Raw genomic sequence first — 12,809 nt, forward strand, 5'->3', positions numbered from 1 at the left:
AAGGTAACTAAACAACTGTAGATGCTTTGCATATGCTAAAGACTTTTATTTTCACAAAAAATAAATAAATAACTTTAAGCAATAACTTGCCTAATTACTCTAACCTGCCTAGTTAACCTAATGAACTTAGTTAAGCCTTTAAATGTCACTTTAAGCTGTATAGAAGTGTCTGAAAAATCTAGTAAAATATTATTTACTTTCATCATGGCAAAGATAAAATAAATTAGTTATTTGAAATGAGTTATTAGAGTTATTAAAAGCTTCACTTTTTCCAAAAAAAATTTTTGTTACAGCCATATTCCAAAATAGATTAAATTAATTTATTTCCTCAAAATTCTACACACAAAACCCCATAATGACAATGTGAAAAAGAGTTTTTGAAATTGTTGCAAATTTATTAAAAATAAAAAAGCTAAAAAAAATAACATGCACATAAGTATTCACAGCCTTTGGATACAGATGGAAGCCACCACTTTGAAGTGAAAGTCAAGCGTTACGTTAGGAGAAAACCAGGCACCACTCATCACCAGGCTAAACCATCCCTACAGTGAAGCATGGTGGTGGCAGCATCATGCTGTGGGGATGTTTTTCAGCTGCAGGAACTGGAAGACTAGTCAGGATAGAGGGAAAGATAAATGCAGCAATATACAGAGACATCCTGAATGAAAACCTGCTTCAGAGTGCTTTTGACCGCAGATAGGGGTGACGGTTCATCTTCCGGCAGGACAATGATCCAAAGCACACCGCCAAAACATCAATGGACAACTCTTCACAACAACTCGGTGAATATTCTTGAGTGGCCCAGCCAGAGCCAAGAACTAAATTCTATTGAACATCTTTGGAGAGATCTGAAAATGGTTGTACACCATCGCTTCCCATCCAACATGTTAGAGCTTAAGAGGTACTGCAAAGAGGAATGGGCAAAAATTCCCAATGACAGGTGTGCCAAGCTTGTGGCATCATATTCAAAAAGACTTGAGGCTGTAATTGCTGCCAAAGGTGCATCAAGTATTGAGCAAAGGCTGTGAATACTTATGTACATGTGATTTTTCAGATTTTTTTATTTATAATAATTTTGAAAAATGTTCAAAAAATCTTTTTTCAAATTATCATTATGGGGTATTGTATGCAGGATGTTGAGAAAATAAATGAATTTAATCCATTTTGGAAGAAGGCTGTAAAAATAAATGAAATAAAAGAGCTATCAATACTTTCCGAATACACTGTATATATATATATATATATATATATATATATATATATATATATATATATATATATATATATATATATATATATATATATATATATATATATATATATATATATGTATAGGATCAAGGATGATCATAAAAATTATAATAAAATATTATTTTGATAAGGGCGACACAATGGCTCAGTGGTTAGCACTGTCACCTCACTGCAAGAAGGTCGCTGATGTGCGTCGTGGCTGCGTCAGTTGGCATTTCTGTGTGGAGTTTGCATGTTCTCTCTGTGTTGGCATGGGTTTCCCCTGGGTGCTCCAGTTTCCCCCACAGTCCGAACACATGCGCTATAGAGGAATTGAAGAAACTAAATTGGCCATAGTGTATGTGTGTGAATGAGTGTGTTTGGGTGTATGGGTGTGTATGGGTGTTTTCCAGTACTGAATTGCAGCTGGAAGGGCATTCGCTGTGTAAAACATATGCTGGATAAGTTGGCGGTTCATTCTGCTTTGGCGACCCCTGACGAATAAAGGGACTTAGTTAAAGGAAAATGAATGAATGAATTATTTTGAAATGTCAAGCCTTGATAAACATTTTGTATATTTTATTTTAGTATAAAGATATCATTCAAAAATGTAAATTTTTTTAACATTGCTGATTTTTTTGTTAAGACATTTTTATAGAAAATGAAGGTTTTTTTTATCATGCAAAAATAAATTCAAACTTAAAGTACAACTCAAACCTAATAAAAGAAAGCCCAGTAACCCTTTAAAATCTAAACCAAATGCAGAGTGGACTGTAAAGAGCGATGACTCACAAACAGGGTAAATTTGAATTAGCCTGGTTCACTGCCTTTAACCCTGGACAAACTTAGTTTGAACTGTGAAATATCACTGTTTTCTCAAGTTCACTGTTTACAGTCTGTTGTTGTGAGTCAGTAATGACTTCCATAGACTGAGCTAGGGGCATCCAATTTAAATGTCATACAGTACGCCAAAACAACCCACTGCTTCTGCCCCATAGTCAGGTTTTACTTACTTGCCAATTGATTATAATGTGTGTGTGGAAAAAGAGAAAACATAGAGAGTGAAGAATAAGAAAGAGAATGAAAAAGGGAACAAAAATAAAATCTAAACTCAAGGAGCTTGTCTTACTTGAAAACAATTCAGTGAAAAACTCAAATCTGTTGCCTTCATGGAGCTCTTTCTGACAGTCACACACAGGTGCACCTGTCTAGAAAAAATAATTATTAATTGACAGAACATTAAAAGCAATAAATGGTTTTTTCTATACATATTCGTTGATTTGTGTCCAAAAAAAACCCTTCTTTCACTATTGTTAGTTCTGTCTTGGGAATTTCTGGACTGTAACATTTCCAGGAGCTCATTGAGAAGTGAACCATAAAGAAAAGCTCAAATTAAAATGGAAAGTGAATCTGCACATCTGATTTTCCCAGAGTGAGACAGAATGTTTTACATGTTATTAGATAGATTCAATAAAACAATTTGTCATAATGGCAATCTGACATGATGCCACTGCTTATTAAATAACAGTGTCATGATGTTGTCATTTGTTTAACTAATTTTTCTGAGCATGCACAACTTCAATGGCAAGACTGAGATGACTAAACTACCACTGTCTTCCGTTAATTAGTTTAATTAGCCATTTCAAAAGAATCCCACAGGCTTAAAATCAAAGCGAACACTGCAATGACAAAAAGAAGGTTTAGCGTCTGTAAGCAGCAGAGTGAAAATGGATTGATAATGAAGGTGGCAGCAAATGTTTTATTGTGAAATCATTTGTCTTGTTTTAATGAAACCAGAGAAGGCTGCTTTTGTTCCAGCACCACAATCTGATAGGTAAATGTACTAATCCACCATTTGCGGCTTTGGCTGTTGCATTTAATCCTCGGATAATTGTAATGTTTATACAGTATGTGTGTTCATGTAATTTGCTATGACCTGTCACACTCAAAAACCCAAAGGCCTTTGAGTCTGGTATAAGAGCGCCATCATACAGACTCACCGTTCAAATCAATTATGATCTAAAGGTCATTGAATGCACATGCATGCACTCCTTCTTGCTCAACTCAATTGTCTGGTGCTGAAATCTTTCCCACCACCCTATATATACCACACCGCTAGAGTTATTGCCATGACAACACATCGGGGTGAGTCTTCTCTGCTATCAGGTTGTCTATTATCAGGCGGCTTTTCTCAGGAGGGAAAATAAGTGTAAAGTGTGTAAACAACATCTGTCCAGTCAACCTGTTGGTACACTTCAATTTTATCATTATAACCCAATTGCAACAGAAGGTGATGCTAGTGCCTTGATTGACGTCTCTTAATCCCACTCTTTTAAGCCGAGGACTCTTACACACTCTTTGTCCCGTCAGTGCTAATAGCTAGATTAAGTCTGCACTTCCCCTTGGCATGTAAAGGGGATCTCATTTATCATTCAGGCTTTTATCGGCATGTGAGGCACATGGAACCCTCAACAAAAACATTCACGATTGCAGAGTCATTGACAGGATTAGCAGGCAAGCTTAGCAGGAGTGCTGGGAAATTCTGGCACGTGAAAGAATTTCATTGTATGGATGGGCTATCCAGCTCTCACACGTTGGCAATGTGCTCGATGTTTCAATACATTTGAGATTTGTAATCCATATTTAGTGAGACCAAAACCAATTGTTTCTCTGTTTAAAAGCAGAATGAATGAGCATGTTTGCAGTAAATGAATTGACACATTTGGCTGAATAGTGTTTCTGGGGAGGTTCGGTTGTATAACGTCACAAGTCTGTGTTTTTCTTTTTTTCTTTTTGGCTAGGAATAACTATTGTCTTGTTCAGCAGAAGCAGAAATTGATCCTTTTTTCCACAAAAATGATGTTGGTTCTCCTGCCAAAGTGAATGCTTGGCTGGAACAATCTTCAAACCTCTTTCAGAAACAGGCAGCCTTTTCACTGACTGTTCCAGAGCCAAGCAATGAGTATGCTAGGCTACTAGATAACCTGCCCTGAAATAAACATGGTGCACACTGGTCCTACGCGTTTAGAGAGCGTATTTTAATATCTAAAGAAATTTGATTCAGTGACTTTTTGACATTTCAAGCTGCCTTCTTTTTTTGGATATGTTTCTTCACACTGATGTTTACAGTTATAATGTTACAGAAAATTGTAGTCCTCATTTCACAAATATGATTGTTTTATTTTAAATGCCCAAGTCACACACACTGACAATAAATTAACCTTTAATAACACTTGAAACAACACTAATAATTTCACAAATTTGAAAATAAGTATGAATGTTTATACAGTATGCACTACACTTATACTGCCATGGTATGTATGGTATGTCCCGGTGGAGGTGAAACAAACAAATTAATTATTTGATTAATTGATTCTTGAGTTCCTGTTTACATGGTTGCATTAGTTTGAAATTGTCATTTGCTACTATGGTTACTGATATCTGTGTCTTGTATAATTACACTGGGTTTAGTCCACTACATATTTGTACAGATGCTGTATCTGAATTGCTGAGAGCAGTCTGAGCTGCAAGCTGAGATGCATGCAATGCCTTTAGGCCCAATTCTACTCCGTGGCCCTTCGCCTTACCCCTACCCATTGTTTTGTGTGTTCACATGAACTGGTAGGAGTGTTCCAATTCATTTTAGCTTGAAGGCGTAGGGCTAAACTGTAGGGCTAGATAGCCCTTGAAACGAAGATTTTTCAGCACCACACTCGAAACCAAGGGGTAAGAAAATTTCCCAGAGCACACCATCTACAACTGCAGCATGGCTGCAAATGGAAGTCAGGAGATGCACAAATAAGTATTTTTTTGTCATTATTATGAATTTTTATAACAAACAAGCACATGTTTTAATATATTCATAACCGCTAAAATAAAAACTGCTGGATTTTGCTATCTATAATCCCTAAAATAACTCCCACAACTTACTTTCACATCTGTCACTAGATGACACTCGAATACCCTGTCAGAAAAGTCTAGCTGGCTGGGAATGAGCTCTTTACAGTGTCTCCTATAATGATAATGTTGTTTTTGTGTGTTTACATAAATGAATATGGCCCCGGTGTAAATGCACAGTACAGTTACGAGTTTATTGCCACATTATATCATTATGATAACATGATATCCTTGCCTTGAGTGATTTCCTAAAGATAAATAACAAAAAACAACACAACTGGAATAATTACAGCAGTCGCAATTGTCAATCTCATATAAAGCAAGAGATTGAGTATGATGTCGTGTGCAGGTTTTGAAGCCATCACACACTGCTTCAAGTGCCAAGGGGAACGGGTAAGGGTACAAAAATAGATTTGGGATTGGGCCATAATGCGCACATCTAACCCTACCCTCACAGTGATGTCACTAGCTCCATTGAGTGCACTGTGTTTGACATAGTATGTCTGAGACTGTGTGTCTCAGCTTGCATATGCAAGTCTGCATCCGGATACTATTGGAAATGCCCCAATACCCTCATTCCCTACATTAATCCACTAATGTAATCCAGTTAAAGAAGTGAATAAAAAAAAGATTCGAGCACTCAGCACACAGGAAGGGATGGTGTTTTGTTTGTGATTTGCTGGTTGATGGATCACTTAGATGGATTAGGTTTAGATTCAACATCTTGGTCTGGCCCTGTGATAGTTATTCGACACTTATTAGCATTAGCATTAAAAGCAAAATATTCTGACATGTATACAGACAGTTTTTATATTAAATGTTTTATTTGATTTCACTGTGTATGAAATCTTGTGGTCAGAAACAGAAATTTATTTTGCCTGTGAACTCTCACAATGCACTACGGACATTTTCTAGCTGTTGAGTGTACAGTACATGTGTTGTACATTCTTTATTGTGGTGCATAGTGGGATTGAGTGCACTTCAATTCAGAACATCCACTAAAGTTTTAGACGCGTATACAAATGGCTGCTTCCTCAAATATCAACTATTTAAGAGCATAAGGGGCGATTTCCATTATTTCTTGTGTGTAATGCTCTATGTTTATGTTCAGTATTTGAATCGTCTTGTGTTCTCCAGAGTGTTTTTTGTTTTTGTTTCTGTTAATAATACACTGCAAATAGATTCTGAATTTGCTCTCCATTTCCACAAACAGCTATAATACATATATTCATCCTGTGTGATACATTCATTGTTTGTCTTCTTGGAGACCAGAAGGTTGTAAGCTTGAGCTCCAGCTTCTGGGTGCTGTCCATGGTTCTGAATTATCCATAATCCTTCCACACTGCTGATTAGCACAACTTGCAGAAGACACTAATAATTCTCCACACTTATGTGGTAAAAATAGTTCCACTTGAAACTATCCATGTTTCATCCTCCAAGAACCAGACCAATTCAAATAATAGTTTACGCTTTTTAGTTTTTGGGAAGGCCATGACAAACAAAATTGCACTAATGCTTTTATGTAACAGCAGACAAAGTGGCTCAATGATACAACATAACAAGAAAACTGCATTATGAAACATCCCTAACACTTTACAACATGAGAAGAAATTACATCAGCCTGAATACTTTTGTGCACCCAAATTAGCTTTTTCAGTGTGGCCAGTGAATGTAATTCATGCTAAAATCTATTCCACTCTCTTTATCTCTCCACTGAATTGCAAAAGTGTCAATGGGTCATACATCAATGAAAGTCTTTTCAACACAAAGCCTCAAACACCTTCTCTCTGATCACATACTTTCACCTTGACTCTCTCACACTCTCAGACTGGGGCAAACAGTTCTCACACTCTGTGCATTCAGAGAGGAAGACAACGCTCTTGTCTTGCCTGCTGTAGAAGCTATGCATGCATTTGTCCAGGGATTGAGCAAATCGATCTGTGGAGGGGTTATCTTGAGGCGAGGATGTGCTGGTGGTATAGCAGCTTTTGTATAGGGGGGTTTTAAACAGACAAAGGACAGGCATGGCGAAGAGAAAGGAAGTTGGGCTTTGATTTATGGGTCTCATTGGCTAGTATGTGTCTCTGGTGTCAATGTCTGTATATGAGGATGAATGCACAAACAAGCATGTGTGTGTCTATTTTTGTTATTGCTAGCTTTGTTTTTTGTTTTTATCTGTTTGTGTAAAGCTCATTGCATATTCTTTATATTCAAATTATATCTTCATTTGCAAGACATTAGTATTACAGCACTCAACCAAAACTAAAACCTATTTTCAGAATGTTTTAGTAATCTCAAAAGCCCTGATGTACTGGTGTTGCATTCTGAAGAAAAAACATTTAGTCTAATTAGATAACCATAACTCATAAGGACTGCATTGTCCCTATAGAGCTGTTCCTTTCGCATGGATGCTTCAGTAATGATGCATAATAATATATCCACATTATCGCAGATGCAGATTATATGGTCAGAATGAAGGCTGTTTATGTGTGTGCTGCTGTTCAGACTTGTGCTGTTACTACAAAACCTCATTTAGATTTTTCAGCATTTTTTGCAATCATTCAAGTAGGATCCATATAAAAATGTGTGCGCATGTCAACACTTTTCACTTTCCCTAATTGCCTGTGGCATGCTGGGGCTGTTTAAACAAAACCCCACCACATTTGCTTCACACAGCTCGGTCTACGAGAGATTAAAATGTTTCACGCTGCTCTATGATCAGCACTAACCACCCAAACTTGGCCTACGGCATTACAAGAGAGACTGCAAAACTGATCAGGGAGCAGAAGAGGGCAGTTCCTTCTGCCTAGGAGGGATTACAGTTTTATCGGAAGAGGGATGGAAAGAAAGGTTAAGCCACTGCTGGTTGCCAGAATCAGCACCTCTTCTTTTGCAGTGTTTATGTGTGCCTCATGCAGAGGATCTGGCTCTTTATATTAGAGCATTGTACCAACAGGACCTAGAGGGGAAACAGCACAGCAATCGTCAAGAACAGTAAGTTCTTTATTCTAATTAGCACATTAACTTTAAATAATATTTCATTAATACAGATGTTTGTAATTGTTAATGTTTGATTAAATAAGCATGGTTGTTCTGAAACTTTTTTGTTGGTTTTAAATCGAATTTTATTTTTACTTTTTACCCATTTTGGTAGATAGATAGATAGATAGATAGATAGATAGATAGATAGATAGATAGATAGATAGATAGATAGATAGATAGATAGATAGATAGATAGATAGATAGATAGATAGATAGATAGATAGATAGATAGATCTTGGTCACAAATAGGTTTATGTACCTTTTTTCTTTGATGTTATCAAGTAATGCATCTGTACAGTTTTAAGCCTTTTTTGATTACATCTGGTTGCAGTCAACATCAAACATCTGGGTTAACCCCATGATAAATAATTTGCTCTGCGTAATATTTGAAACATGCCCAAGTCCAGAGCTCGCAAGATCGCACTGCTGTAGAAAATTGCCCCAACTGCTTGTCTTTACTGGTTTAAGCTGGTCTTCCAGACAAGCTTAGAAGTGGTTTGAACCAAAACCAGTCAGTAGACAAACAAGATTATGGTCTAATGTGTGCTGCTTTCTTCTAAACAAGGCAGTCAGCAATCTTTGTTTTAATAAAAAAATATTTTAGTTTTTTTATTGCGCATTTTATATCTAAAAATTAGCCAACACAATAACATTCTTTGCGTCCATCTTCGCGAAGAAAAAATAGGCGAGGTTTGACCATTTCCCCGGGCGCGAGCATTTATGCAGTCCAATCAATTACGTTTAATTCAATTCACTTAAACTTCCAGCGCGCTGCGAAAGAGAAGCATTTATTGATAATGAATTCAGAGCGCTCCTCCTCCACCTCCTCGCGTACTCCTGCTCGCCGCTGCGCATTAAGAGACAGCTGGCTATGAGAGGAATATCCCTTCACTCTCGTCTCTGTCACCTCACTTGTGTTTTCCTCATGCACTGCGGACAGAAAACGCTGTGCCGCGGAGATTTATAACACACTGCACGAGGAGGATGCGGACCGACGGGGTTTGGCCAGCGACCGTCACTCTCACGGTCCCTCGGGACTGATTTTCGGTCAAAGATATTTAATGGGCGTTTGTATTGCCGTCTCCGCTGATTTCCGTGGATACCTGCTCGGATATTGTGTGATACGGCTCCAGGATGAAGAGGATGAACGTAAGCACTCCAAGCACGTTACTGTGCAAGCATGCTGCCTGCATTCGCCGTGTGATGAAGCGCGGTTGAGTTCATTTTGTTTGAAATTGGCTTTACTGTACGATGAACGCGCAACTTTGTTGTCTACAGATGTGTTGAACAATTCGCCAGGGCATGAAGCGCGACTGAGATAAACCGATCTTCCAACTCTAAGAAAGAAAGAATAAGATTCGATGTTGCTGAGACAGAAAATTAGAGATTATTCGCTGCATTTGTGCTGGGATGCAGTTCGTGACCGGCTGTATTTACGCGCTTTTGCGCTGCATGCGTAATTATCGCAGAAAATTGGTATAAAGTGAAAAAGTGGAGATGGTCCAATGTGCCTTCGTTACAAAGAAATCAATATCGCGCGGGCTATATTGCGTTCTGGTAATTTCAGTGATGCTCGAGCAAGCAGTAAGTAATTTACAACTAGAGACGGGAGTCGATTCTGGTTGCCATGCTGATTCCTTTTAACGAGTAAGGTTTTTCTTAGCAATCTCACGTGCACGTCTTGAAATAATAAAAATAAAAAATAAATAAGATGTAATTTTCAATTTGCCTTTACTGTTCTCATCACTACATTTCATTTCGATAGTAAAATTAGTAGCCTAAATATAATTTGTACAAAAAACATGAATGACTTTACATAAAGTAGTTTATCCTATATAACCTATAGTAGGTTGGCCTTTTATACAAAAAAGATAGCATTTTATTCATTCATACATGCATTTATTCGTGCATTCATTCAAACTTGCACACTTGTCTTTTATACTAATTGGGAGGCTATTGATTCGTGACTTTAAATGCATAAAGCCACCTGATGCATGTCTCACGTGCCTTCTAACCTTTGGGGGAATTTCTATCATTAAAAATGCTTCGCTCATTCGTGAGACGCGAACGGAATGGACCAATCTGATTGGCCGGATCATTGGGGGAAAACGTTCTACACTATGTGTACTGTTATGCTGTATGCTTTTTGATTCACTAAAATGGCTTAGCCTATATACAGTAATATGTTTGGAGTTCACTTTTTACAATGATATAGATAAAGTGGTATATCATAAAGTGCTAAATATGGTTGTTTAGACAATAATGCTGTGATTTATCACAATGATAACTACACCAATAAAAGACCCTTTATTTCTCAAGACTCACCTTTGCTGTGTAAATAGAACCATAATTGACATTTTGGCCTTAATTTATCAAACAGGTTATGGGTATTTACTCACTTCTTAAATGTAAACATTTTAAATGTTATGGATGTTGCCAGCTTAACTTTTCACTTAATTATTCACTAATTATTATTACAAACATTATTATTTCATTTAGTAGCAGCTGAAATAATGTATGTAAGCTGTTGTATAAACTGTGACATTTCAGATCCACATCAAGTTAATATATGCTTGTTTATCCCAAACACTTGGCAGTGCGGATGTAATTCGTTATTCATTCAAGTGAAATAACTTGTAAGAGTCACTGTTTTGCAAAATAACCAATTCATATGATCATTGGGTGTACTTGGTTACTGTACATTTTGTACTATAGATTCATAAACAGTAAACAGTGTTACATTTAAGTAAATGGAAGCTTCTTCTAAGAAGCAATCAGTCATTGTTTATCAGGGTGTGCTAAAATGTATCATTGTTCAGGAAAATTCAGTTTTTTAAATGTGATCTATCATTTTTTGTTAAGTTAAAAGATTTCTCCACACTGATTTGGCAATGGTTCATGTTTGTCCCATGATTTGCCACAATGCCCTAAAGAATTCAACTTGTTTTGAATGTGATTTCTCTAGTTTTAGTCCTAAAGAGATTCCACCAAATCGTCTGTGTACATACACAGATCCATCCTTTTGAAAAGCACCCATGAATTATCTTAAATATATTGAATTATTTCTGCAGCCACGGTGGAAGTCGCCACCCATGTGGCCATCCGGAGCGGGCAGCAGGCAGCCCTGTCCTCGTGAATCTGCTCTGCGCAGAGCAGCCATCAGTGGCAACGTCCTTGCCCTCCCACCATTCCATGTCCCCACGGGCAGGAGTGTCCGGGTCTTCATCTGTGCCAACCCTGACGGTAAGAGCATGTAGTAGCATTTCCACATAATGCAAATATTAAAGGTTTTAAAGGTTCTTCAACTGTCTTATCATGACCATTTGGAGTTCCTTATGAACATAAAACTGACATTTTACACAGTTCTATAGGATATTCAGATTCTAGATTCAGATTCAGATCAAATATATTTGCGAATGAAACTGCCACATTCACAATGGTGGAATGTTTTCATAGTTGGTGGAATGTTTTCATAGAGCTATTGGCAAAGGTACTATATTGCAAGAACTAAAATATTTTAGTCAAAAGTTTAGTTATAGCAATGCTTTTTGGAGGGAATAAATGATCTCATATTTAGTGTAGGTTTTAACCCAGCACAATACCAGGGACAAGCTTATGCTGACAGGGTAAAAAGTTACACAGAAATGTGTGTTTTTGTTTATTTCTCGGTGTCTCTGTGACTTTTTTAGTACTACAGGTTGTATAAGTGATACTGTCATTCCATGTCATGAACCCCATGACTAGGGCCAGACAGAATCTGTGGATTTTTTTTGCTATTTCTGCTGAGAATTTTGTAACTTTTTTAACTTTTATTGAATGTTTACAATGCAAACCAACCATTTATTTGGTAAACAAAGCAAGTCTCTCATATGATATATCTTCTAAAAGATAGAAAATATTACTTTACAAACTGTATTGTAAATAAATCAAACAAACATTTTCATAACAGTCAATAATATTACTGAAATTAATTGAAAAACTGAATTAATATAAATTGACACACATTTACACAAGTAAATAAATAGACTCAATAATGGACTAAAAATCGGCAGAAGTCTGTTGATTTCTACACATGCAGATTCTGTGCGGGCCTACCTATGACATACTGTACAACAACAACAACAAAAGCTTTGTTCAAGTTGTTGACATTGTTGAATACAGAGCTTGATACAACTGTTTTCTGTTATACATAATTTTAGATTGCCTGAAAGTGTGAATTAGGGCTGGCCAATTAATGTAATGTGATTTTCATGCCCATATTGTTAGCAAAGCCGATTCTAGCAAACCTCCAGCATGTGTTTCCAGATGTATAAATACTCTCTCAGCTCTCTCTATCCTTTAGCTTAGTCCCTGATTGATCAGGGCACGCCACAACAGAATGAGCCACACTCATTCATTCATTCATTCATTCATGCATTCATTCATTCATTCATTCATTCATTCATTCATTCATTCATTCATTCATTCATTCATTCATTCATTCATTTATTCATTCATTCATTCATTCATTTTCTTTTCGGCTTAGTCCCTTTATTAATCAGTGGTTGCCACAGCAGAATGAACTCCAACCTAAAAGTCTATTTATAATCCAATGAGAATTAGTTGGCATGTAGATGCAATGTAACTTAAATTCAACAAAC

General features: G+C 36.9%; 1 protein-coding gene across 1 annotated transcript in view; it reads left to right on the forward strand.

Annotated features, from left to right (window-relative positions):
• Positions 1–8,082: 8,082 nt before the first annotated feature.
• LOC130232394 (NACHT and WD repeat domain-containing protein 2) overlaps positions 8,083–12,809 on the forward strand; it is a 115,664-nt gene continuing 110,937 nt past the window's right edge. Inside the window, exons 1-2 of the mRNA XM_056462263.1 lie at positions 8,083–8,121; positions 11,241–11,412. Coding sequence (XP_056318238.1) covers positions 11,262–11,412 — 151 coding nt within the window. The 5' untranslated portion in view covers positions 8,083–8,121; positions 11,241–11,261. The remainder of the gene's footprint in view (positions 8,122–11,240; positions 11,413–12,809) is intronic.

This window comes from Danio aesculapii, chromosome 7 (genome assembly GCF_903798145.1).
Source record: "Danio aesculapii chromosome 7, fDanAes4.1, whole genome shotgun sequence".
In the NCBI taxonomy this organism is placed as follows: domain Eukaryota; kingdom Metazoa; phylum Chordata; class Actinopteri; order Cypriniformes; family Danionidae; genus Danio; species Danio aesculapii.